The sequence below is a fragment of the Aspergillus nomiae genome (genome assembly GCF_001204775.2).
Source record: "Aspergillus nomiae NRRL 13137 chromosome Unknown contig00285, whole genome shotgun sequence".
Classification (NCBI taxonomy): Eukaryota; Fungi; Ascomycota; class Eurotiomycetes; order Eurotiales; family Aspergillaceae; genus Aspergillus; species Aspergillus nomiae.
In genome coordinates, this window is record NW_015378340.1 from 15,861 (window position 1) to 42,267 (window position 26,407).

Sequence of the window (26,407 nt, forward strand, 5' to 3'; positions counted from 1 at the left end):
CAGTAGAGAACAACATGAACTTAGCTCTAAATTTTGCCTCTTTGTTTGGTATCCATGGAGTAAAAGTAATTATTAGTCAGTCACGCTGTAAGTAAACAACACATTTCATTTGAACATTCAAACGAATGCTTGACTCATACCAACAGACCTCCTGCATTTGTCATTTTCCCCAACTTTTTCTAGAGACGATACAAAAAAAAAAAACAAACAGGGGAAAAAAAAAAGAAAATATAGAGAAAGAAAAATAACGCGGTTATTCATGCTCAGACGGAAGAATGACTCTTCACAGATAAAATACCGCCGCACATTACATTGGTACATTCCTCATTACCACCATTTCCCCCCTTCTCCTTTTAAGGCCGATCCATCGATGGGTCCAATAATCCATGTCGATGCCAACCAGAGACGGCGGCGAAGTGGGGCGATAACCAGGCAGTAATGTGGCGTGGTGATTGGACGGAAATCAGCAGATCGCTGCGACTCAACGTGGGTCTGCCAAATTGGGAGCAAGGCCGTCTAGGCCGGAAATAGTAATGAGCGGGCGACGGTCTGCCCGGTCATTGGTTCGACCTGGGTAAATTGACGCCTTGGTAGTCTGATAGCCTACGCAGCTTCCAGGGATTCCTCTCAAAGTCCACTGTAAAGAGGGTGACTGGCGCACCACCTGTTGCCCTCCGTTCCAAAGTGCAGGTTTCAGAGGCACCACCACCCTAAAAAAGAGGAAATTAATTCATTCATACGCCACTTTTTGACCGCCCCCGCCCGCTTTTGGGCCTTCGCGCAGGATCTTGAGACTCGGAAGGGCCTTTCATCTTGCCTCCCTGTACCTCCGTTGCGGCTGCATCTGTAAGTATTACGTATTCTGGTGGTCGTTATGCATTCAAAGAGGGGGAAGTATGGGAATTATAGGATTGGCCCATTATACCGACAGATAAGAAAAAGTAAGAAAAAAAGGAAAAAGGAAAAAGGGAAAAAGGGAAAAAGGGAAAAACTTGGGTGATGTGATTAGGATTGAAACGTACTTTTCTCGGCCTTGGTGGATAATAAAGATGGGGTTTATGTTTCTCGTACCGTATCATACCATCACCCATGACTACTTGGTGGTAGATAACTACTACCACAAACTAGGTCTTTTCTGAGTTAGCGAAAAAAGCATTTGGTGCTTCTTGTCTTGGGTGGCCAAAACAAGAGAGGAGACAACCCCCCCCCCGGCTGTAAGTTTCCCGGGGCAATACTTACCATTACCACCAACCCGCTTATGGACGACAAGTGCTGCGACTCCTGCTTCTACTCTAACTGCTAAATTACTACCACGAAATTTCCCTAAACCCCAAACGAGTGGTCGGCTGTTTCAACGCAACTCTTCGACTCTCTTCTCTCTCTCTCTCGTCTGCTTCCTCTTTTCAATTCCCCTCCCCCAATCTTTCCCTCGCCCACCTTGAACCTCAAAAATCACCTTCTGGTCTCTTTGTCGACTGTATTTCTTCCTTTCCGATTCTATTTCTCCTTCCTCTTCCCGTCACCTCTTTGTCCGTCTCCCGCAAGATTAACTCTTTTTCCGAGTTCTAAATCTACTCATCTCTTTCCCTCATACTGCTGCCCTCCTATCTCGACTCATTAACCACGCCCTCTTGACCACTCGCCCTGAATTATCGCTTCCGCTGTACGCAAAGAACCGACCCAAAGAACGATTACTTACCATCTAGCGTGGTCGAGCACCAGCTTCCGCGCATACTTGCTGGTGTCTGACCACGAGTCTTCCTTTTCGCCACGGCCCCCGAAAATGACGAGCGGAACCCCCAGAAATCGAGTGCCACCGCTATGAGTGATGTTGATGCTGTCTCCTCCCTGCCAGCTGCCCTAGACGCCGGACACAGTGCTCTTGCGATCAAAGTGAACCACCGATCTCCTCCAGGTCCACGGTCTCCTAAGAGGTCTTCTCCATTCCCTGCCTACAGGAGAGAGGGCGATCGCGCCAAAGAGGTTGATCCTGTTGCTGGGGCTGGCGAAGGGCCACCAAGCCCCAAGGCTGACTCGGAGGCAGAAACCATAATTCAATCGGGCCGCGAGTCCCTGTCACCGGAAAAGAGACGGAAGTACATACAGCATGAACCGAAACGACGTGATGATGATGACCATGTTGATGCCGTGGAGAGTGATCTTCCTCCTAACGACCTGCAGGTGCGAAAGAGAAAGTTGACGGATAGCGATTCTTCCGATGGACGCGACCGGGACCCACGTCCCCTGAGCCCGAAGAAAAGAATAGCGTCTCCGCCGTCAATTGTGAAAATAGAGAAGCCTGAGGATGTGCAGTCTCTTTCAAGTAGAGCCGAACTCTCGACTACCTCCGTACCCAGAACCTCGAGAAAGCGCAGCTTCAGTGAGACTATCGATGGTGAGGGGGACGCGGGCCGTCCTGCTCGCCCGAGAGAACCAGCAGCATCTCGTGAACGGGAGCGGAAGGACTTAGGCAGTGTAACTTTCCCCCGGCCGGTATCGACTGACCGGTCGGCCTCGCCAGTCCGATCTACTCACAAGCGAACTGCTTCTGGACCCCAGCTTGGTGATTTGCAACGAAAGAAGAAGGCACCGACGCCACTTATTACTGGATACCCACGACAAAGTTCGGAAGACCGGCAGTCTGTGTCATCATCCACAAGTGGTTCTCCGCTACCTAGTGCGCACCTTCGCAAGCTCGGATCGGTTGATGGTGCCTCAGCTTCTCCAGCGAGGCCAACGGGTCACAAGAAACAGCGCGATCAAAATGGTCGGACACGCCTTGCACGTGCTTGTGCAGCACAAGAATTGGACACGGCCATGGCAAGGCACGCGGAACGCCCAGAGGACTTAAATGTTGCCGACAATGCTGGCAATACGCCTCTGCAGATTGCGTCTTTGGAAGGCTGTGCACCCATAGTGAAGTTTCTTTTGGATTCTGGTTGTGAGATTGATACCAAGAACATTGACAAAGATACACCGTTGATCGATGCAGTTGAAAACGGCCACTTGGATGTTATAAAGCTTTTGTTGGCAGCCGGCGCCAATCCCCGTGTTGTTAACGCTGAAGGTGACGAGCCGTATGATTTGGTCCCAACTGATAGTGAAGATTATGAGGAAATTCGTCGGGTTCTTGCGCAGGCCAAAGCCAACCCAAGACCTAGTCGTCGTTCCGAGGAGAGAGCTGGATCCGAGAACAAAGAGGCATCGTCTCGACGAGTTTCTGCCGAAAGTACGCGTGAATCGCCACCTGTGAATAGACAGCGTAGCCCGCCATTCACTACGACGAAACGCAAAACTGTCCGAAGCGAGGCCACACGAAATGATCTCTTGTGGACCACAGCTACCCCAGAGAACCTACAAGCCTTCGCCGCCAAAGGAGATATCGTGGGGGTTGCCAACATCCTCAATGTGGGACAGAAGGCTGATCCTGAATCTATGATTGCAGCTGCTAAAGGTGGCCATGACGAGGTGATCTCGCTTCTGCTCGGTATGGGAGACGCGGACCCCGATCCCGATCCGGTGCAGGGCGGTTCCCAGAAGCCTGGTTACAACACCCCCATGCTCGCTGCGATTGGAAGGGGCAACCTTGCCGTCATCAGGATTCTGCTCAACCAGCCAGAGTTTAACCCCACTCGTCGCCTTTACAGGGATCGGACTTACTTCGAGCTTTCTAGGGAACGTCGAGCAGAAAACTGGGAGGACGAGTACGATCTTCTTCGAGATGCGTATGACAATCACGTCAGAACCAAGAAGTCACGCAAGCAAGATATTCACTCGCCACGTAGAGCACGTGACAAGGACAAGGAGAACAAGCGTCCTGGACGCAGAGATTCGCCGTCACCTGCTGGTCGACCAAGAAAACTAATGGAAGCCCGGGCTATAGGGATTCTGCCTCTAAGGATGCAGCCTTGACAAAAGAGAAAAAGCGGGACAACGTAGCTCATTTGAAGGAGAAGTCTAGTTCAGTCCGTCCGAAACCAGCCCATACTACGGGTACAGATCCTGATAGCGCTCGTCCGGATTCCCGACCGAAGCAGCCACTTTTGTCAAGGGATGGTGAGTCCAGCCGTGGCGAGGAAGCTCCTAAGAGAAGACGCTTGATTGCTGGGCGACCTCCCCAAGATCGAAGGAGGCCTAGCTTGCCTTCCTCTGATTCCTTGTCGAGCCGGGATGAAAGCTCTAAAACGCGTATTGATCAACTTGAACCCCCAAAGTCCGGACAATCACCCCTTAAACGTGGACGTAGCAGCGCGAGTCCCGAACGAGGTCGTGCCCCGGAACCCGAGCGGCATTCTCGTGATACTGTTCAGAAGAAGAGACGTGTTTTATCTGAAGATGGGACCCCCAACATCACGAATGGAAGCGTCAAAAAGGATCATGGAACAGGGGATGCCAAGCCCCGCCGGAAGGATGACGAATATCACCATTCAGAGTCCAAGCCAGATCCACTTCGTCAAGTGGACGCCCCATCCCACAAGGCAGCTGAACGGAAGCCGGTTAAGGAGGAACAGGAGAGACATGATATCAACGGCCTGAACGATATCCCTATGGACGACGATACCGAACGAGCTGAGGCAGAGGCAGAGGCACGTCGACAGAAGGAAGCCCGAAAGGCTAGACAAGAACGCCTGGCAGAGGAAGCTCGTCTCGCTGCCGAAGCCGAAAAGGCTCGGTTAGACAAGGAAGAGGAGGAACGCGCTGCTCAAGCGGCCCGCCTTGCTCAGGAAAAGGAAAAAGCTGCAGAGGAAGAGCGCAAACGCAAAGAGGCCGAGCAGCGACGCATCAAACAAGCAGAAGACGAGCGCCAGAAGCGACTAGAGCAAGAAAGGTTACGCCTTGCCAAAGCACGCAGGGAGCAGGAAGAACAAGAACAGCGACGACGCGATGCTTTGCCAAGTCGACTTCGCATTGCAGCTAACCTGGTTGGGTCCAATGACCCTCAGGCAAAAAGCCATCTATGGTTAAAGAAGTTCATGCCTGTCGTCACCGCAGAGACTCGGCAACTCGACCCCTCCTGTGCCCCGGACGTTGCCGTAGAGAAATGGGTACCTAATTACCTAGTTGCCCCGTTACTAGCGACGAATGACCTTCAGCTCGCACAGTATTCCAGCTGGGAGAAGCGTGATGCAACGCCGACACAGCGGATGAATCTCTGGCGCGTTACACGTCGGATGCTTGTTCAGGCGGATGACGCGGATTTCATGAACTCGTCCTTTGGACAAGTCATGCAGAAGGATAGCGAAACACGACCAAAATACTTCGATATGGAACATGTGTTTTGGGTCAAGGTACGTTGATCTCCGTTACTTGGTTGCGATGCCAGGGGTGGTTGCTGACTTGCACACAGCTTTCCGACTTTATGGACCTTGTTCCCCACATCCCTCATCTCCATGGACTCGACCTCCAGTTTCTGAAGATGCATATAGATCAGGAACCTACGGCGCCGCTAGCGTTCAACTTTCCACAAGCCAATGGTCACATTTCTGGGCCTTCCCATGTTGAGGACACAGCTGGGCTTCCCAATGGAGTGCAAGGCCTAACCAATGGCTATGGTCACCGACCAAGTACATACGTCTAATGTCTTTTTCTTTTCTTTCAATGTTCTAAGAGTATTTGTCCGGCGATTTATGAGGACAGCCTGTACAGGTGGAAGGTTTCCTTGATGTATGACTATGATACCTTGTTGATGTGTGATGTCTGTCGATAGGACTTTGGATAGACAATGGAATGACCAGCGGTCATCAATTCCCACGCTGTAACAAACAATTTTGGAGTGTAGATGCAGATACCCCTCATTGTAGCGCCGAACCCAACGCGTCACGTGGAATCGTGGGTGCATCTCATGTGACTTATCGATAAGCCCGGGATTACATAATACGCTGGTAGGGCACACGGTCCCAATTTAGGCGAGAAACCTCATCGCCGTTTCCACACTCCCTCTAGTATACTCCATCACCACACCTATCTATCTCACTCTTTGAGGATAATCCGACAAGGAGAACACCATCAGACAAAATGGTACGTGATCCCCTTCCACTCGATCATCACCCTACACCAGGCCCCCACAATCCAATTCATTGCTACACCCAAGAAAACGAATAAAAAAAAAAAAGAAAGAAAGAAAGAGAGAGCTCCAACAGACCTGGGCGACCTAGCAACTCACCACACACCACAACCACCCACATAGACAAGCTCACCTTGAACAATGGGACCTCCAACACTAACGTTTCTTTCAATGAACTAGTCGGACGGAGAAGAGACTGTTTCCAACCCCGTTGCCGCCGCCGATGAGGTCGAGGTCAGCGCCGACGCCGGCGCCGGTGGCCAGATGTCGGTCCTCGACGCCCTCAAGGGTGTCCTCCGCATCTCCCTGATCCACGACGGTCTTGCCCGTGGTCTCCGTGAGGCCGCCAAGGCTCTTGACCGCCGTCAGGCTCACATGTGTGTCCTCAACGAGGGCTGTGAGGAGGAGGCCTACAAGAAGCTTGTCATTGCCCTGTGCTCCGAGCACAAGATCCCTCTCATCAAGGTTCCCGATGGAAAGATGCTTGGTGAATGGGTCGGTCTTTGTATGTGCACCCCCCACCTTTTGGTCGAAAATATGTGAAAGTCGGGGAGTTGTGTGGCTAACGGTGATTGTTGTTTATAGGCCAGCTTGACCGTGAGGGTAACGCTCGCAAGGTCGTCAACTGCTCTTGCGTCGTTGTCAAGGATTGGGGTGAGGAGTCCCAGGAGCGCTCTGTCCTCCTCAACTACTTCCAGACTGAGCAGTAAATTCGCTCTCGGAGGTGGGGTAGGGATTGTGGCGTCATGATGGGCTCGTTCGGGTTCGATTGATGGGATGGTTGTGTGTGCGGGTTTATTTTTTCTTTTGGAGAGGTCTTCCCTATGTCCTATGACTGTTCTGTTGATTGGGTTTGATTTGCCCGTCTTTGGACCATGATCCTTATCTTTTTTATCCTAGTATAGGCCAATGGCATGTACGATTGAAGGAATATCTCCCCCGTGATATGTACACTGTAGATTGGTGTGTAGGATTGTTCTATAAGGTACAGATGAATATTTGTGGAGCTGTGCAAAAGTCGATGTACGAGTGTGTAAGTGAACACGGAAATTACGCAAACGGCCACGCAGAAAGATGACACCCGCTATGCAAATTGCTGGAAGAGGCCGACCTTACGCCAAATCGATAGGAAGCGATGCTAATGTTACCGGAAACTGTAGGATGGCCGGACCATCCTTTTACTCTCCGGTTTTAGTGATAGTTGTTGGTAGGGTGAACTTCCCGGATCATAATATAGTCCCTCAATATGGCCGCTTTCGCGATGCAAAGAGATGTAATAGAACCCAGAGATTGTGAGTCCCTGTCGTGAGTCGGTGGGTGTAATGAAACAGCGTTCTGTATCTAGGTTAGCAATGCTGGGGGCCCAGAAGGAAGCTGGAGCATGAGCTTGCCTTTCCATCGCATCAAAATCCAACCCTTGGACAATTCCTCTGTTATCCATTTCCGACTTACAAGGCTCCGCGTCATCGCTTCATCCGACAAGTTTTTGAACGGTTGTAGTTCACGCCAGTATGTACAGTCGATCTCGGCATCGGCTTTGAAATTCTTAGTTTCGAGTGTATGGGTGTTAAAGTCGATGATCTCTCCTTCTAGGAATGTAACTATATGAGCATCGTGGGACGGTGATGTTTTGTCGGGAATGTTGTATGCCTCCATGGTTCCTGAGAGGGTCATCTCCTCCGGATTGATGTCATGAATGGTGACTTTGACGGGCCAATTCTCGTCTCTACCAGTACCCAGGTTGTAAATGTTATTGGCCATGTACCGTCGACCACTGGTTGTCTGTACGGGGATCCGGCCGCCGCTCTGTTCACTTCCATTGACAATCAGAGGGTCGTGTGATGATGGTGGACTTGACACTCGCTGCGCAGAGAAAGAATTGGCACTGCTGGCGGCCCTTTGCGAACCCGAGAAAACCATCCCAGGCTGAAGCCAGGAACATATTGGCGGTGGCGCGATGGAAGCTGTATCTAGAATAAAATCATCCTCATCCCAGGGCAAGAAATCCAACCGAACGAACCCCCCGGCGGCCGCTGAAGTCAGACTTCTTCGAAGGAACTTGAATATCGTAGACGGTCGAGATATTTGATGGTCTCTTTTAACCGGGGACTAGGGGGGTTATCCAAATGCAGTTGTCGATGGGCGTTTATCCGGGCGCGGAGCTCATTGTGTGTAAGAAGTCGGTGCGGTTCACCACGGCTACTAGGCAGGAATCTGTATGCCCGCGATGTAGCTGCCGGGCCCGATCGTTCTCTGCTCTCTTCCAAGTCCTGACTGGCTCTTTCACGATCCAAAAGATAATTATGCAATGTCCGTGTCCGGGAAAACCGCGGTTGACGTCGCACAGATTGTAGCAGTGCCTCTGTTGTCGATAACGGAGAATAGTCACTCAAACGTTGGGTGTTGCTTTCCGGGGGTGCTTCTAAGAAGGTGTGTGGATCTTGAGCGACGGGGTCGCGGCGCATAGGGCGCCTCGGCGCGTTGCGATCAGACAACCGTCCAAACCAGGAGGAAATAGTGTTGCTATCCTGAAGTGGTCCATAGGTCATATCGTGGTCATCCTCCTCGTCGTCATCATCGGAAGCAGGCGCCCATCCATAAAGTGAACGAGAGTTCGAAATGCGGCCTTCATAGTTAGGCATACTGTTATTATTATTGCTGCTGGAGGAATCGTGTTCACGGCGCACGATGGGGATGCGACGGTTGATTTCAACTGACATGCGCAAAGCCGTAGGATCATCCACATCCATGGGATCGAGCTCTGGCAAGGTCTGTTGTCGACGACGGCGTTGACGACTCAGGGAAGAGGAGGAGCCGGGTGGAGAGCGTACTCGAGATCGCAGAAAGCTCACGTTATCGTCATGAACATCGTCGGATACGGAAGTTGGGAGAGATGGAAGGGGAGTGGAGACAGCGCTGAGTTGCTGAAGTGAGGAAGCGGATGGAGGAGAATGAGGGGTATTCTGCTGCAAAGATATGAGATATTGAACGTGAGATGGTATGGTAGTATCGGTTTCAAATAGATCACAGATAATCACGTTATCGGGAACCAGATATCCATCATTCTATCTCCCGCGTTATCTCTCGGCGTCCCCTTACGGTTGGAAAGAGATAGATGTGTGTATAGTTCCTGACCTCGGTGTAGCGAAGAAGGAAAAGTAAGAAAACATCGAGAGACCTACCGAAGGTGAGTTGGCCGGCGGCATGTCTGTCCAAAGGCGAAGACGGTTGAGTGGCGGGCGCAGTCCGCCGAGGGATCAACTTGACAGTGTCGAAGATCTGCAGATGGAAGGAAAGGGGCAAAACATGCGATGGAAGATTGCCGTGAGTGGCTACTACTTCTACTACTCCTCAGGGTAACTGGGATAGTAGGAAACCATTTATGTTTGTGGTGAACAACAGGTGAGGATTGTAACCAGAGTGAAGAGGATCGAATGATTCTTGGTGAATAGAGTTACGTTGGAAGTTTTGAAAATCACCCGAAGAACCGGAGAAGTCCATTGGATTGCCTAATCGGGGGAGATATCAGGGAACGTGATTCAATCCAGCCCTACTCGATTTCGAATCGTATGCCAGAAGAGGCATTGCATTCCCATTCACCCTCTCTCTATTGGGTCCTATTTGCCCTTTATTCTGTTTCCCGACAATTATCATTCGCGTGGACATGCAGCGGGAAACTTCTCGAATTCTAGAATCCTTCTTCAGCACTGTCTAACCAGCTTCTAATTCGACTGGTCGATTTCGCTGCAGAATTTCCCACATACACTTTCTTCAAGTATAAAGTGTTATTCCCACTGGTATTTTCAAGGCCTCCGCATCGCATGTATTCAATGATCCCTTACATTTTGAGCTTGTCGGTCCCTTCGAGAACGTTAAGCGTCGAGCCTGGGGGCTTTATCCCTTACATACCATGCTCAACTACATATTCATATCCTGAGTTCAATCTAAAGCCTCTTGAGCTTCTAGTTTTGAGGCTTCCTACGAAATAGTGAAAACCATCTCCTTGACATTTTCATAGTCCACCAATGTTTCATCATTCGGTAAGTCGGGTTAGGCGATGCGGAGAATCTCCGAGACGTTATAGTTCCCCCGCGTGGGATAGCATCGAGTGAGCCCATGAATCATATCATTTTCTTATTCTCCCTTCTCCTCTTTTCCGTCTGGATTTCTTTCTCTTCCTGAACGTGAAATACAAAATCTGAAGTCTGAACCTTCGTTGAGTCCTGTGGTGCTATTAAACAATTGTTTCCCCCCAACGCTATCTTCTCCAACTTCCCCGCAATCACCATGGCCAAGATCAAGACCATCGAGTACTTCCGTGTCCTTCCCAGATGGCTTTTTGTCAAAGTAGTAGATGAAGATGGGAATTACGGTTGGGGTGAAAGCACCCTAGAAGGGCACACAGAAGCTGTCGAAGGCACACTCAATGCGCTGTGTAAGCGCTTCCAGGGATACGAGGCCGAGTATGTTTCACCCTCAACGTTAGCATGCAGGAGACTGACAGACCAGTGATATCGAACACATCTGGCAAATGGCCTGGCGTCTTGGCTTCTACCGCGGTGGCCCCGTTTTCATGTCCGCCATTTCCGGTATCGACATCGCCTTGTGGGATCTCAAGGGCCGCAAACTCGGCGTCCCAATTCACCAGCTCATCGGAGGAAAGGTCCGCAATAAGCTCTCCGTCTACGCATGGATCGGCGGTGACCGACCTGACGACGTCGAAGCAGCCGGCAAAGCACGCCTGGCACAGGGATTCAAAGCGATCAAGATGAATGCCACGGAGGATGTGAATTGGCTGGATTCACCGCGTGCGCTGGAATCTAGCGTCGAGCGCCTGAAGGCCGTCAAGGCGCTGGGTCTGGATGCTGCATTGGACTTTCATGGCCGCTTGCACAAGCCCATGGCGAAGCAGTTAGCCAAGGCGCTTGAACCGCACAAGCCGCTTTTCCTGGAAGAACCTCTGCTCTCTGAGCACCCAGAGGGCATCAAGCAGTTGTCGGACCAGGTTTCATGCCCTATTGCACTGGGTGAGCGTCTTTACAGCCGCTGGGATGTGAAGCGCTTCCTGGAGGATGCTAGCGTTGACGTCCTCCAGCCGGACATCAGCCATTGCGGAGGTATCTCTGAGCTACGACGGATTGCTTCCATGGCTGAAACGTATGATGTCGCGATTGCGCCGCATTGTCCTCTTGGTCCTATTGCCCTGGCTGCCTGTATGCAGGTCGACCTTGCCACTCCTAATTTCGTTATTCAGGAGATGAGCCTCGGAATCCATTATAACACCGAAGCTGGTGACTATGACATCACTAGTTATGTCAAGGATGCTAGTGTCTTCGCCGTCAAGGATGGCTATGTTGATGCTTTGACGGCCCCCGGGCTGGGCATCGAGGTTGATGAGGAGATTGTCCGTCGTGTGGCACAGACGACTGAGCCCTGGCAGCCTAAAGAATTCTTTGGTCCCGATGGTGGTATACGGGAGTGGTGATGTGCTCTGTGACTTTTCGCAGTTCATGTTCTGGGCGTGTTATATAGCACGATTCGTTGCATAGCGGTTTGGGTTACGATTAATATATGACAAAGTTTTAATACGAAAACCATCTTATTGAGCACTTAAATGCGAAAATAATCTGCAAAAAGTCTTCAAATCTCTAAATTTGACAAATATGCTTACATGGCTTGTTTAAACGACGGACAGCCCGTTCAAGGCTTAAACAGTCCAATTCTATCATCTATAGATTACGCCAACTTCCGCGCAGCATTACATTCATCCGCACGTCTAAGACTGTCGAGTATCATATTCCAGAACACATCCAGATCCACTCCCCGAGGAATCGCAACTCCGTTAGCACCAGACATGACTTTTGACCGACCAAGCTCGCCGACTAGCTCGACATCAGTCCCATGGAGACCATCAGTGACGACGTGGACATCAAATCGCTCTCCATTTCGATCGTCGAACTTTAAGACCTGATCGGGATGCCTTTTCGCATACTCAGGGTTGAGAGTCGACAGAATAACCGCGACTGCAAGAGGGTCGTGCAAGGGAGGCCCGCTGGTCAATCCAAAAACATTTTCATAAGTTGACGCAAAGAAAACAAGAAGGTCGAAAAGCATCTGCCGGAGGACTGTTGGAGGTACCGAAAGGTCATCGCCTCCATGCAAGACGCGGGACTGCACAGAGCGCGAGGCGAGGACTTGGTGTGTTAAGTCAAGAGTGATCAAAGTTGTCTTCGAAGCGAGAACAGGATTGCTGAAGATAGACTGGGATGCCTCTGGGTCACACTGTAGCAATAAATGTGACGTTAGAACAAGATCTAAACGGCTAACAAGAAAAGAAAAGAAAAATAAATAAATAAAGGCTGTGCATACGTAGATGTTGAATTCTGCCAGAGGGGTGATATTCCCAATCCTCGACTCTTCACCAATGAGTCGACTCATAGGCGCATCCGTAAAGCCTCCCCCAACTCCACCGCCCATGATACTTAGGCCTTGAATATGCTCCGCTACTTCAGGGAATGTCGCAAAGAGCAAAGCTACGTTGGTTAAGGTCCCCGTTGCTATAACCCACGGGGTTCCCTTCGGCTGTGCTAGGAGGGCATCCCGCATTGCCAGAATTGGGTTCTTGTCTGTAACTGGGGCTGTCGTAGCTTTTGGTAGAAGTTCGGTTCCATCGATACCCGAATCGCCTGAAGAAAGGTGTGAGACATTTGTTGTCCAGCTAGGAATCTGACTTGACCAGCTTAGCGGGCAAGAGCAGATGCTTACCGTGAATATTCGGAGCATGAATTGCGGGCCGACAGAAAGGCTTTTTGTGACCTGGATATACAGGAATTTCTGGTCGTCCAATGGCTTCCAATATCCTTGTAGCATTGTTGGTTGTGTTCTCCAGAGAGGCATTGCCGTGGACTGTGGTGATGCCCAACAAATGCAGAGAGGGATGATGGGCAGCGAGAAGAATGGCAAATGCATCCTGTATACCGCAGAGATATCTCTTAATTTATGGTCATGAAAATACACATTCGGTAACATTTCATACTCACATCGTGGCCTGAGAATAACTATGTTAGCATGCTGAGTGGGTTGTATATCCATATCCACCTACCCGGATCGCAGTCTAGCCATAGAGGAATAGGGATGTCCGATGATGAGTGCATTGCAGCGTTCTATAGGCACGGATAGATAACTCAATGAGTACTCAGGGGCTAGATATTCTCATGGACTTGTAAGTTGGCTGATCCATGGATGACAATGGCGGGGGAAAATCACTGATAAGGACCCCTTATCGATATGAGAAAGCCCTAAGCCCTGAGCGCATCCCAAAGAGGAATCACCCGTGGAGCAACAGCGTCATCGCATTCGCAGCTTCCCCGGAAAACTTCCCGAGAACTGATTGTCCTGTACTATTGGAGGTGTTTGACGTTTACCCCTTTGTCTTATCGACAACGGCTTCGATGTGACATCCCACATTCGCTATATTCTTACCGTTTCAATTTTTCTTTTTTGGAAATCTATCTATAGACACTGTCACTGGAATGAAATGAGCGGCGAGCCTTCTCGTCCGGGGCTCCATCCGCTTTCACATCTCAAAGCTGGGCCGACAACATCCAGCTCCAAGTCAACAGCTTCGGCAAATGTGCGACCATCCTCGCGAGCTTCACATCGACCCCGGTTACATAAGGCCTCGAGCCGGGATACTCAGACTGACGCGACGGGCGACAAGGCAACTGCCGCTTTAATCCGTCGCGTCCTATGTTCGCAGGCGGGTAACTTTGGAGGCGCATCAACATTACAGTCCCCGGAAGAACTGCTACCTCCACTTACAAGCTCGAATGAAGTGGATTGTCAGCTGTATGCCTTGATCGCGGTTATCATTAAAGAATTTGTCTTCTCCTGGTATTCAAAAATTACATCAGATCAGGTTCTCGTCAACGAAGTTATCCAGGTGATTGCGCATTGTACGCGGGCAGTGGAACAGAGACTGCGCGACACTGATGTTTCACAGCTCGTTCTGGACGAGATACCCGCTTTGGTTGAAGCGCATATTATCTGTAAGCGTGGAGCTACAATACTCTTTCTATCTATCATCTTCGGACGGTTGAGCCATATCTTTACTAACAAGCCTTTGGAATCAGCGTACAGACTAGCCAGAGGACAGTCTCAACTATCAGGTCTTACTCCCTCTGCTCGCGAGATTTATCATAGTCTCAACCCTCACCCGGGCCTTTCTCCAATCCCAGACCCGACGGATACCCACACCATCGCCCAGCAAGTCGATAATGAAGCCAGATATAGACAGCTATTGGTGAGTGGGGTGTTGGCTGTGCTTCTGCCAACAGAGGATCTAAAGAATGCCTGCTTGCGGACGCTAGTTTGTGATATCTTGGCAGATCTAATAATTGGAAATCAAGTTAGTGGGAAGATGTGTGAGGGGTGGTTCTTGTGGGAGAGTGTCACAAAACTGATTGACATGGTGGGAAGTCGCCAGAGTCATGAGATTGATGCAACAACTGCAGTACCACATAGAAAGAATCAGTTACAAAAGTTCGACCTGCTATCTCCCCAGGAAGACGTCCAGAGACATCATTCGTCGTCAAGTGTCCAATTACGGGTCCCTGACTGGGTGTGGAAGATACTTCAGTTCGTCTTCCTAGCCTACGTGACCTTACGTTTCATTGTGACGGGCATTTTTCGCGTTGCATCCACTCAAGGGGCCTCGTCCTCGTCCTTTACCGGCCACGCAAACGAGGCGCCCGCTCCATGCAACCCTCCCCTGAAGCGTCCCGTTCTCAATTATGGACTGTACGGCATGCTTTCGCAACTACTAGATATTCCCCGGCGGATGCATGGTTGGCAGGGCTGCTCGCACTCTTTCAACACTTGATCTTGGCAGGTCCAGGTCGAATAGGTGACACTGATAGTGTTCTTGACAGGTGAGTTGTACATTTACTTTGAGTGTCTTTTTTTGCTTTTCAATTTTCCCTTCCCTTTTCTCTCATTCTCGCCAAGTCACCCGTGCTTCTTATCGCGGGTTTATCAGTTGAGACGGGGTAACTTTAGGAGGGTGGGAACTTTAGCTGTGGAGAAGCGGTACGGTACGGTTCGATATCCGAACCATGATCGACGCTGGTACTGGAAAGTACCCTTTCTGTCAGGGCATCTAAGACGAGTCATTGGAAGATGGTCAAGAAGCCCAGCGGGACGACGATGCAACTGATGCGCATTGCTCGCATGCTGCAACGATCACTTGATCTGGGTGTGGATGCACAGGCCATCTTTCGTTTTCCCAGTTTCTGGTCCTGATTCGTCCACTGGGCCCATGCACGACCCTACTTGTCATTACGAGGCGTGACCGGCGCGTACTGGTAACTTACCGTGTTCGTATTTGAGTTACCGCCGAATTACTCCATAACGATGAGCCTATCATCATAGCGTGATGCTATTATTATTATGATGATGATATGATGATAGTCGTCATACTCTTCGCCCCTTTTCTCGCCTGTCCTCTCAAACTACGGCCGGAAGGTTTGGAGTTGACTGGTCATTCCCTGCCCGAAATTGGCTGGGGCTTCGGCCATTCCGAAGTGGAAGAACGTGTCCGCCCCCCTGTCAATCAACTCTGAATGGGCTGGCCCGTCCCTTTCCGTCCCGCTCGACTCCATTATCCGTGCAACGCCGGCATTCTGGAAACATTATCCACCCAACAATGGCATCAAAGAAAGGAAGAGCCCAAAAAAGAAGTATGAGAAAAGAAAGGAACGATGGGGGGACAATCCCATGGCCTTCAATGGACTTGACAATGCTATTGGTGTTGTGCTTCACCTCCAACGACAAGGAAGGTCATCCGTTAATCCTTATTCCCGAAAAGAGGGCGCATTTGAGTTCGCCGTTCATAGACCAACGCTAAAGGATGATACATGAAATGAATCATGGCGATCATCCTAAGATTGGTTGAAGAAACAGCCATGCGACTTCGAGGGATTGACATGGATAGGGTGAAGTTCGCTTCCCTTCCTTAATTTTCGAGCCAATCAGCGAAATCCCTCGCGGGGAAGATTTTGAATTCGAATCCCGGCTGCGGTCACCGGTGTTTAGACGGCCTTATGAAGCCTATGGTACGGCTCGGAAAGAATGCCTGCTCTTGGGGATGCGTGCGAGATGGCGAGTGGGAGTCTCGCCGCCTTTTCCACTTGTCGTCATCTTCAGCATTGGGCCCTTGTTAATCGCACCAATCGATGGCCCAAGCTCCTCACATTGGCCAAGCCGATCGCATTCGGTCTCCACTCAGCCATTCTTCCTGTCTTTGTTTGACTTTTTTTTTTTTTTTCTCTTCGCGGCAATGAGTGACCCTCCCTTCATTCGGCGTTACACAACTTCCTTTCTAGGCAAAGGACCTTGATACTCTGAACCGCTTCTCCACAGTCTGGGGTTCGACCGCCTACCATGTCCGACCTTCCTCCGTCCGTCTGTGTTGCGCAATCTGACTGTTGCTGATTTTCGTGTCTCTCGTTTGGAGCGTCTGGCTAACCCTGGCCCGAAAAAATTTTCATGGTTGACTCCACTAGGTTCCTCCACGAGACCATTCAGAATCATGTCTTGACCCCCACCTTATTGCCCAATCTCCTCCGCGCGTCCAGGGCGGCACTTTTCCCTTCAAATGCTCGCTCAACTCAGGCGGCCGGCGCGAACCAAGACGGCGCTCCGGCTCCGCATTTGCCCGCACAACCGCCAGCGTCCCCTTCGGAAATGAGCCCGCCTAGCGACGCCGCTGGCGCAACTAACGCCAGCAGTAGCGTCTTAACGACTAGTATTTCCGCGACTGCGCCTTCCTTATCGCCGGAACAGCGTCCTACCGCGGCCGAAATCGCTTCTATCAAGCGAAGGTGCGCGGTAAGCATCCTGTCATTGGTCCCTCGTCCCATTGCGCAGCGCTTCTTGGGTGTTCCAGCGAAAATCGTCATTGGACAGACGCCCCCTGAGCGCCAAGAGCATTTTAAGGCTCCCAATGCACAGAGCTACCAACATTCGGAACCAGTTTGTGCCTTATCACCTGACCCATTATCAGACGATGATCTGGAAGAGTCGCTCCTTCTCGTGGCAATTGAGAACGACATCCTGGATCTATTCGCCGATGAGTATTGCAATAAACATCTATCTACTCGATCATTGAAACCGTCCTAGCAAGGCTTCTCCCCGAGCTATCGGAACGCAGCTTAACAGAGTTGATGGAAGACCGGGGCGTGTCTTTAGACAGCGACTGAAACCCACTTAAACCGACAGAATATAATAACAACAGAGAGATATAATATAGGGCCATCTCACCGAGAGTGAACAATAGCTTAGTGAACCCTGATCCGTTTGGGCAGAAGTTTTAGAACAATAGATCAATCGCATTAGAGACAGGCACAGGCACAGCCTCGGCTAAAATGAGAGTCGTGTTGCGCAACAGAGAATGATATTTTTGGTAGACCGATAACCTTATCAAACCTGGTTAGGGTCTCAGGCCTCCAGTCGGTATTCATGGATCTCGTTCGGTTCATGCATATTCTGTTCCCTTCTTCGGGATCACAAAATTTGACCTGCAACGAAAGCCCTGTCCCTGTCCCGTTGCATTGAGGGCTCAGGGGTTAACGGACGAAATTAACACAATATAATACGTTAGAAATTATTACAATGTAATCAATCGTATGCCGTAAGAATTGAGAAGGTGGGAAAGGGAAAATAAAAATAAAAATAAAAAATAACAAGGTCTGCAGAACAATTAACAGGTGGCGTTGGCTCACGGCGGGGTTCGAGATGCAGGCAGGTGTATGTAAGTGAGGCACCTAAGGCACAAAGAGCCCAATGAAATGCACCTAATCAGTCAAACCATGCAAGCCCCATTTTTTGTCGCCAGGGACAAGGCACAGTGCGTCAATTGGAAGAAATGTACAAGGAATTAGATCAAGGAAAAATGACGCAGAAATTGCGGTGAGAAATTAACGGTAATGGAACCTTGGAAGAGAGACAAATAATAAAAATCAAATAGAAAAAATTCCAAAAATCACACCATGCGAATGATAGCCCATAGTTTTGCATGTACTCGTTCCGATCCGTCCGAAAACCCTAAATGCTGATGAATGCAGTGATAATAATGGTCCCATGCAGTTTCGCGTGAGCGATTCCAGTGTAGATGATGCTTGTTCCGTCTGAACAGTCTCGAATACAGAAAAAGAAAAAAGAAAAAAGAGAGGGGGGAAAAGGAAACGGCGGGAAGAGCAAGAAATAGAAAAGAGTAATGATACCAGAATAAACCCATCAAGTTCATGCACCATAAAAACCATACTCCACCGATGGACTGTGAGCCATGCCATGCCATCTGCTAGGATCAGAATCAGTGATTGAATACAATCGAGGTCGCCCTCTTCACATGTGTATCTTCTGATTTTGCTTTTCACATGAACCTCAGAAACTGTTGTGTTGGCTTAATGAAACAGGGAATCATCGAGCATGGCGTATAGATGCAATAAGTTCAAATACAAAAAGCCACCCAAAAAGCAAGGACAAGGGAAAAATGCTGCATCAAGATGGGGGGAATGTGAAGACATATAATAGAGCCAGTAAGAATTAAAATCGTCTGCAGTTAGTTAACTGCTAGGAAATAGTAGGTCGTATACTCCCATGTTATGGTGATTTGATCTTATGAAGTATGGCCCAACGGAGGATATTAACCAAGGCTGCGAATACTTCGCTTTTTGTGTAAATGTGGACCGTCATCATGCTCATCAATGCGAGTAAGACCCCCAGGGAGCGTAGTCTGTTGGGACTTTGCGAGTTCCAACCTTTCCATTAACCCTCCAATGGTTAAGTAGTCTTGAGCTCCTAGACCGGTGGGTTGGTGCTCGAAATAGTTCATCACCAATTCTAGGGCCCTCCGAGCTTCATCCTGGGTTGGTGATCCAGGTGAGCTTACAGGCGAAACTGTAGTTGATTTCGGAAACAGTGGTGGATAAATTGATTTCGCCTTGATTTCCGGATTGCTCCGGTTGCGCTTGATTGTGTTGGACGATGTATCGAGGCTAGGAATAGCCTTTGGGTTGTACTCATCCATAATTGGTGATTCTTGTAAAGTGGCTTGCTGCGGTCCAGTCTTAGGCGAAAGCTGATCAGGCTGCTCATCAGGCGACAGCACACTGGGATCGACGCCAATGAAAGGGAACGTTTGGCTCCGTGGCCTAGTCGAATTGTTATCCAGAGATGAGTTGTGTGATTGACTAGCGGGAGTGAAGGGGCTGTCTGCTACTAGTGTTGATGTTGGACTGGTCACGCTGGCGGAGACAGAAGATGTAGTATCAATAGAGATGGTGCTTGTAGTATGCGCGTTTTGATAATCTCCCAGAAGATCACATAGACTATCTGGCCCGAAGTTCTCCTGGCTCTGGGTGGGTGACAACGGTGAAGGGGTAGCAAACCCCGTGGGAGAGATAGGCGAAAGGACGCTGGGTGACTGTATGGCAGATGCTATCGCCGAGTTTATACTCAGACGCCTGGGGCTTTCCGGTTCACTCTTGGCGCTGAAAGAGCTTTTTCGGGATTTCAAACCCATCAAGTTATTTTTATGTTTGAACTTTTCCAGCCAGCTTGTGCTCAGCACTTTTTCTTTGCCATCGGAACTACCACATGTGTTGGCGAAGAATAGAGCTTTTTCCCTGATCATCTCATCACTGAGAGGATAGCCGTGACGCTGGTAGTTTCTCACCCAGTTAGAAAGAGCCTTTTCTATATCAGGAACTCTTCCCTTGGCTCGTTTGATGGGGGAACGTGTTCCATCATCGGGGTTGAGATACTTCTCTTTCTGACGGAGCACTTTCGACACCGTACTTTAACAGATGGATAACGTGTCAGAACAGGATTTACTCAAATCAGGATCAGAGGGGATTGCGTGGATTTATTACCTTCGTTCCACTCCGAATATCGCTGTGCATGTTATGTCAGTCATGATCTAGATGAAGAGAAGAAATTAGCGTGAAAACTGACCTCCAATGTCTGTTTGCTTGGCGGTTTTGTTCTCTTCATGATACAGGCACATACGCCGACGATCATCATCCGTAAGCGTCCTCCGCGGTGTCGAGTTACTCGTTGATGACTTGCGAGGTGGTGGCGGTGGAGGCGGCGGCGGTGGTGGATTATGTGTGACTGGCGATACCGCTGCTGGTATGGGTACAGGCGGCACGCTTCCCTCTGGAAAAGGGAGCTGAGGGTGAGTCGACATCATACTGGGCCACGTATTCGAGGGCATAGTTAATGGGAGTGATGCATACGGGGGTGGTACAGAGACCCCGTACGCCGACTCCAAAGGCAGCATGCCGTACCCAAACCCATGGTAATCAAGCGGTGGTGACTGTTGCGAAGGGCTGAAACCGCCCAAATCCAACCAAGGCGACTGGGTATAGTCGTTATCTTGGGCGTGTGTGCTCTCTGTGTCCATTGCAGCAGAGGCGAGGAATATCATGAGAGCACGATGCAGAAAGGAGAAACGAAAGGGGGCAAGCTACTCTGGGAGTGGCTTCGGCAGTACTAAGACAGGCTTCAACCAGGCCGTCAACCGATATAAAGAAAGCGAAGGAGACAATCGGGGTCAATGGGCAGGAAAAAAGTAAGGCGAGCTATCTGAGAAAGTTGGACCTTCTCTACATCCAAGAATAGTATAAATGAGGATGCATGTTCAGCGCAAAGAATATGCGATTACACAAAGCTGCCGTGAAAATAGTAAGAGTAGTAGTAGTAATAGTAGTAGTAGTAGATATGTGCCGATTTGGAGCAGCAACAAGGCGGTTCCCACGAGGGAGGAGTTCCGGCAGCGCCTGGATGCCTGATATCTAACCCGAGTCACCCACAACCGAATGTATGCGCACAACGAGAAGAAGCATGCAGACTATATTATTCTTTTTGGTACAGGGGGAAAACGAAATGAACAGAGGGGCAATGGTGGGTGCGGGTAAGGCAAAAAAGACATAAAACGGAGTTAAAAAGGGTCAGACCGGGACACAGGCCCAGGGACGATCAGGGAAGAAGTAGCGAGTAGTAAATAAGGATCATGGAGGAGAAGGGGAAAGTGTAAGGAAGAAGATAGATGTATACTCCGTACTGACGAGGGAAGTATGGATGGGATGGAGTCAAAGGATGTACCTCTTCATCTGGGCCCTGTGGTTGGTTGCGACTGGCCTTTCCACTCCAAGCAAGTCGTACCTGATTCGATAGTCGACCAGGACCAGGTCTTGCATTTCGACAGGACCATCTTTAGCACTGCCTATTTGGTGCCTGTCAAGAATTCATTTAAGAAAAAAAAAAAAAGAAAAAGAAAAAAAAAAAAAAATTTATAATAATATAATAATAAAACTTAAGAAAAATAAATAACATAAATCAATTCTGGAATAACAAGGGTAATAATTCACAGACACGAAGAGCTACGACCGACGGGACAGGCCAGATAGCGTACCATACAAATAAAAAGACTAAAACTTGCACGGCGATTGGACAGTGCTCAAAAAGTAAAAAAATGAAAGACAAGAATACTCTTGGAAATGGTGGGGGTATCCGCCCCTGATTGGTTGCGGGCTAGATTACTAGGACAGGGATATCTGTCGAGCCCGAATACCGCTAAACCTCGTACTGGCTCATACGACGCTCAGGTTGAATACTGTATCAACCGTGACATGAATGTTTCCTACCAGATGGCTAACGCGGTTGGGAATAGTAAGACTTGGGCCCTATGTGAGCTTGACTTGATGTTATGATAGATGGAATTTCGCACTGCGGAAATTTCCAAGGTGTTACACCTAAAGTCTAGATAAATGAGAGAATCGGGTAACTTGGACAATTGCCTATTCAGGTATACTCCAGGCAAAAATTGTGGGAGCAAATTGGGTACCTGATTTACAACCTGGAGCGGAGATGCCAGAAAGGACGAGAGGAGAAGAAAATAAAACAAAAATACAAGAAAAAGCAACATCCAATCCAGGACATGTAAAAAGGAAAGCGGGAAAAAAGAGAGAGGGGAGAGAATACATACTGCGCATCCTATTCCTTTTCCTTTTTTCCCTTGAATTTTTCTTTTTTTTCTCTTTTGGTTTTTTTTCCCTTTTCCCTTTTCCCTTTTTCTTTTTTCTTTTTTCTTTTTCTTTTTTTTCCTTTTCTGCGGGTTTTGCTTTTTCGTTCGCTCCTTCGGGGTTCCTGTCAATGATTCTCTCCGTTCCGTTAGACAATCTTCCTCGAGCCGGACGATCCTGTAGCACCTCGCGGGCGAAATCTCAAGTGGGTAATCCACGGTTTCCTCGCAGAAACGATCGTCCTCAGACGAAAATCATATACGGAAGTAAGAGTTTCCTCTCAGCAAGCCAAGATCATACTCACGGACGGGGAACGGATCGATAAACCGCTGAACCTAAATGCCCGCATGACATACCTTAGAGATAAAGCGAAGATTTCCGACTAGACTGGCGACCGACAACCATCTGGGAAAGGCCCAACGGCTTTTTTCCTCCTTTCCATCATAAGCTCCGCAGTGAGTAATAAGTATCTTCATAGTTCGGTACCGAGCTCCTTCGATCGTTCCTATAGTGCCGGCCACATGTGAGAACGTGGAGCTTTGAGGGGGGGGGGAAATAAAAAAATAAAAATAAAAATGGAGAAATGGAAAGTGAGAAAGCGAGGAGAGAAATGCCTTGCCACACACATCCAGGATGACAGAGTGACCCGCAGTAACTATCAACATCGTACGCTTGACAATGGATTGGTGTTGAATCAACAACAGAAAGAGGAAGATCTTTCGGTAGCAATTTGCGATGATGAAGCCTCATTTGACTAGTCCTTCAACAAATGGTTTTCGGGGGTGTCAACTTTGGGTAGGAAGGCGCTATGCTACTTCGGGGATGCTCTCCTTCGCAAAACGACAAGAAATATGCGAAAGCAAGATTCACTTTGGGGAGAGCCAGTCATTCCTAGGTCAAGGATCAGGACCTCATTAATCCAAATAATCAACCAGTGGTAGCAGCGCCAGGCCGATCTGCATCGTACTTTGTCACGAGAAAAACGTCAGGAGATGGTTTTGCCAGCCAATGAATTGCCGTAAAGTGATTCCAATTTATTTTCTGTGACATGGGCTGAGCAAAGACTGAAGGGGAGGGTTCGTCCTATCATAAGAAGTAGCAGCGGCATGGTTCGGGGCTTCGGTTCGTCTAGCACGACTAGATAACTTACTTCGACCACGGTACACTTTGAGCAGGAGAGTACTACTTCGTAGTTACTACTACTAACAAGAGGGTTGTGAGGAGCTAGGACCCCACGGGGCCCGCAGCGGTCCACTCCGGGCCGGCAACCTAAGCAATGCAAATCTTTGGAAGCGAGACCAATTTGGATTGACCAAAGGGACAAAAGGAGACGAGTGGAGTGCCCGCCCATTAATTAGTGAGAGGACAAAGAAAGAAAGTGGCCAATTTCGAGGTTGGCGAATGGATTGGTTAATTAATTGTCATCTATGTGAAAAGGTTAGTCGTAGGAAGTACTAGTAGTTAGCTCCAGATATGCAGATAATGATCGGACGTTGTTATTCGGGGGTTAGAAATTAGCAGTCGAACTGACCCTACATCATTATAGTTTAGCCTCTTGTGATTATTAGGTTCAACCCCCCAAGCATTCCTGACTCGCCATCGGAACACACCCCTATGCCCAGGCGGTACGTTCTTGGATGGTACTGCATTTGAACAATCCGTCTGACTGGTTGCTTGACTTCTGGCGGAAAGTCATTGACGGATGATTGCGGTACAAGGGTACGGCTGGTATGTATGCTGGAGGTGCGACCCGGGTATGCTCTACGGGATGCGGCGTTCATTAATGCATTGTACAGCCTTACCAGGGCTGGCCCCTTCGAAGGAGATCGCCTTTGTACATGATGTACTCCGTACTAACCACAACATACTATGGCCCTGTCTCAGTTACCTACCCTAAGTAGTTGAGAGTACGGGACGGGGAGCGCGGAAAACGTGATCGGTGCAGCACTAATTTTTCATCAATCATCCATCCGCCCCGCTTGTTCGGATAACCACGAGGGCTGTCAAGACTAAGTTATTGTATGTAATACTGTGTCAGATTCCCAGCTTAGACCTCACCTTCTTTTCCTTTTTTCCTTTTTCTTCTCTCGGATCCACTCGCCTGCTACGCGCCCTTGTGATCGAATAGTAGACAATGCTGGTAGAGATAGGGTTCGAAGAGGAAAATGACACCCGCGTTCCGCACTGTAGCTCACCCAATGTGGACCCTATTCTCGACGAACTAAAGATGGGGGGAAAAACAAAATAACCAAATAGAGGTGGAGGAAGATTTCATAATTTGAGTCACTATCCGCGAATTAGCAACGCGACCACGGTATTCCAATCGGTCTGCCGTTTCTCGTCGCTGAGAGGCTGGGGAAGCCAGCGGCCAACAGAAAATCGCTACCTTATGCAGGAAAGAGTTAGCATGGGAAGTCGAGACCATGGGTTGGAGTCAACACCATTGCTTCTAGTGTAAGCAGAGAGATTGCCCCTCTTTACCTTTTTGTAATTCTTTCGCGCCTTTTGTTTTCCCCCCTTGACTTGTTCAAGGATATTTAGATCAGTCAATAAATCCGCCTGGGATGGGGTTTGAAATAGTAAAAGAATTGGAATTTTGCAACTAAAAGCAAACTATTGCTAGTGGATCAATAACAATCCGGCTGAGAATGACTGAAACTGGAACGAAGGGCCGGGTGGTGCGACGCCGAACAAGCCCTAATCCGAGAAATGGCGTTATGATAGCCTTACCGTTGTATGAATGCCAATAATAGACATCTGTCAGGTACGAAGGGCAGTGCAGATGTCCGATCGCTCGTTTGGATATCAGCCGTGGACGTGTCATGTCAAGGTACCCCCAAATACGTAGAGATGTACCTCAAGCTACACAATACTCCGGTGTATCATAGCTCTGACGTTTGTATAGTGGTACGGGGTACGTGAGGCCTTCCATGCAGGAGCAATGACGATATACGCCCGCAAGGCCCTTGTCGGAAGATGTCCGAGCTCAGATTTGCATCAGTTAACCCAAGAGAGTATGACATCAGTAGAGCTGAAAACTGATCCGATCGAAGCATGTATCGTATCGAAAGCCTAGGCAATATCCACTTCGATAGCGTAGTACGAGCAACTTCCAGATCCGAGCGTTGTGGGGATAGAGGTTGTTTCTCTGGGACCCCTATGTATGTAGAGGAAATAGGTAGTATTATGGATCGTACTTCGTAATTAGAACCAGGATATATTGAAGCTAAGCAACCAGATCTCCAGCCTCATATTCCCAACAAATTAGTATCTACCAACCTTTGGGAGCATTCTTTGTCTGGCACGGTCACAACTCATTGACCACAGACAGTGGCTGTCATGTGGCTGCCTCGAAGGATCCGCGATATCCATGCTAAAAATGATACAAGGAGTGCGGAAGGAAAACATGTCAAAAAAAAGAAAAAAAAAGAAAAATGGAAAGAAAAAAGGAAAAACGGAGTGAGAAAGAAGATCCCGAGTACTAAGCCGTCACCGACAGTTAGAGATATGAGGGCCACCTGAAGGAAGAAGGAAGAGACGTATGCAGCCTCCACTTCCTCGCATACTACAGACAGTGTGGTGGTAAAAACACGCATCTACTGTCATCTGACAAGCAGATTTTCACTCAGATTCTTCATCTAAGACAAACAGTAGCACCTTATGAAATAACGAGCTCTCAGACATAGTACTAGCAACTTGGTCAATCCGCTGAGGCTGTGCATTAGTTAGCATTGGAGAACATCAGATCTCAGGGCAAAAGCCGAGTTATGCTACCAATCACGAGTACCTATCAGGCACAAAACTTGCTCAGACACGACCCTCATTGCACTCTTTTGTATCTTCGCTGATCATCATTGCCTGTGTACTTGTCTCCACGCGGCCACTACGGCTCTACTTTGACCTTGGTTGATCCCTTTTTTTTTTCTCCTCTTTTTCTTAAAATCTGGACTATGATTATTAATGTTAACATTATTGTTTCGACGAACCTCCTCTACCCCTCGCCACCAGGTCAGGATCCAGGGCGTTTAATAGCGCACCATCCAGGTATAGAACCAATATTTTAATCGTCCCGAATCAGTGCTACTTGACCACTGAACACAGCCCTGTACGACACACAATTCAATGAGTGCATGAATCAAGGTTCGAGGGAGAAACCCCTCGAAGAAGTATAGTCCAGCGAGCTGGGAAATAGACAAATACAACGTTGTAGAGTGACCGAGCTTTAAATTCCCGCGCAGACCGCTTTTCCCAAAGAAAA

General features: G+C 49.0%; 7 protein-coding genes across 7 annotated transcripts; 4 read left to right on the forward strand and 3 right to left on the reverse strand.

The window, feature by feature from the left end:
- Window positions 1–1,821: 1,821 nt before the first annotated feature.
- On the forward strand, window positions 1,822–6,866 carry ANOM_008816 (putative histone deacetylase complex subunit (Hos4); the record flags this gene model as incomplete). Its single annotated transcript, XM_015554072.1, has 5 exons — window positions 1,822–3,725; window positions 3,884–5,288; window positions 5,348–5,527; window positions 6,245–6,569; window positions 6,650–6,866. The coding sequence occupies 5 exons, from the start codon at window positions 1,822–1,824 to the stop codon at window positions 6,772–6,774; spliced, it is 3,939 nt and encodes a 1,312-aa protein (XP_015404131.1). The 3' UTR covers window positions 6,775–6,866.
- Window positions 6,867–7,405: 539 nt separating this feature from the next.
- Window positions 7,406–9,270, reverse strand: ANOM_008817 (uncharacterized protein; the record flags this gene model as incomplete). The annotated part of the gene is made up of 3 exons (XM_015554073.1): window positions 7,406–8,097; window positions 8,139–9,129; window positions 9,247–9,270. 3 exons carry the CDS (start codon window positions 9,268–9,270, stop codon window positions 7,406–7,408), a joined length of 1,707 nt encoding a protein of 568 aa, XP_015404132.1.
- A 992-nt stretch (window positions 9,271–10,262) lies between these two features.
- Window positions 10,263–11,549, forward strand: ANOM_008818 (D-galactonate dehydratase; the record flags this gene model as incomplete). The annotated part of the gene is made up of 2 exons (XM_015554074.1): window positions 10,263–10,527; window positions 10,574–11,549. Coding segments are annotated over 2 exons (1,197 nt in total), but the record flags the coding sequence as incomplete, so codon positions are not given.
- Window positions 11,550–11,800: 251 nt separating this feature from the next.
- ANOM_008819 (uridine-cytidine N-ribohydrolase) lies at window positions 11,801–13,218 on the reverse strand (the record flags this gene model as incomplete). Its single annotated transcript, XM_015554075.1, has 5 exons — window positions 11,801–12,346; window positions 12,434–12,750; window positions 12,830–13,055; window positions 13,105–13,112; window positions 13,167–13,218. The coding sequence occupies 5 exons, from the start codon at window positions 13,216–13,218 to the stop codon at window positions 11,801–11,803; spliced, it is 1,149 nt and encodes a 382-aa protein (XP_015404124.1).
- A 383-nt stretch (window positions 13,219–13,601) lies between these two features.
- On the forward strand, window positions 13,602–15,364 carry ANOM_008820 (PXA domain-containing protein; the record flags this gene model as incomplete). Its single annotated transcript, XM_015554076.1, has 4 exons — window positions 13,602–14,112; window positions 14,197–14,910; window positions 14,970–14,994; window positions 15,202–15,364. 4 exons carry the CDS (start codon window positions 13,602–13,604, stop codon window positions 15,362–15,364), a joined length of 1,413 nt encoding a protein of 470 aa, XP_015404135.1.
- Window positions 15,365–16,609: 1,245 nt separating this feature from the next.
- On the forward strand, window positions 16,610–17,242 carry ANOM_008821 (uncharacterized protein; the record flags this gene model as incomplete). The annotated part of the gene is made up of 1 exon (XM_015554077.1): window positions 16,610–17,242. One exon carries the CDS (start codon window positions 16,610–16,612, stop codon window positions 17,240–17,242), a length of 633 nt encoding a protein of 210 aa, XP_015404134.1.
- Window positions 17,243–18,767: 1,525 nt separating this feature from the next.
- On the reverse strand, window positions 18,768–20,552 carry ANOM_008822 (uncharacterized protein; the record flags this gene model as incomplete). Its single annotated transcript, XM_015554078.1, has 3 exons — window positions 18,768–19,920; window positions 19,996–20,017; window positions 20,078–20,552. 3 exons carry the CDS (start codon window positions 20,550–20,552, stop codon window positions 18,768–18,770), a joined length of 1,650 nt encoding a protein of 549 aa, XP_015404136.1.
- Window positions 20,553–26,407: the final 5,855 nt, after the last annotated feature.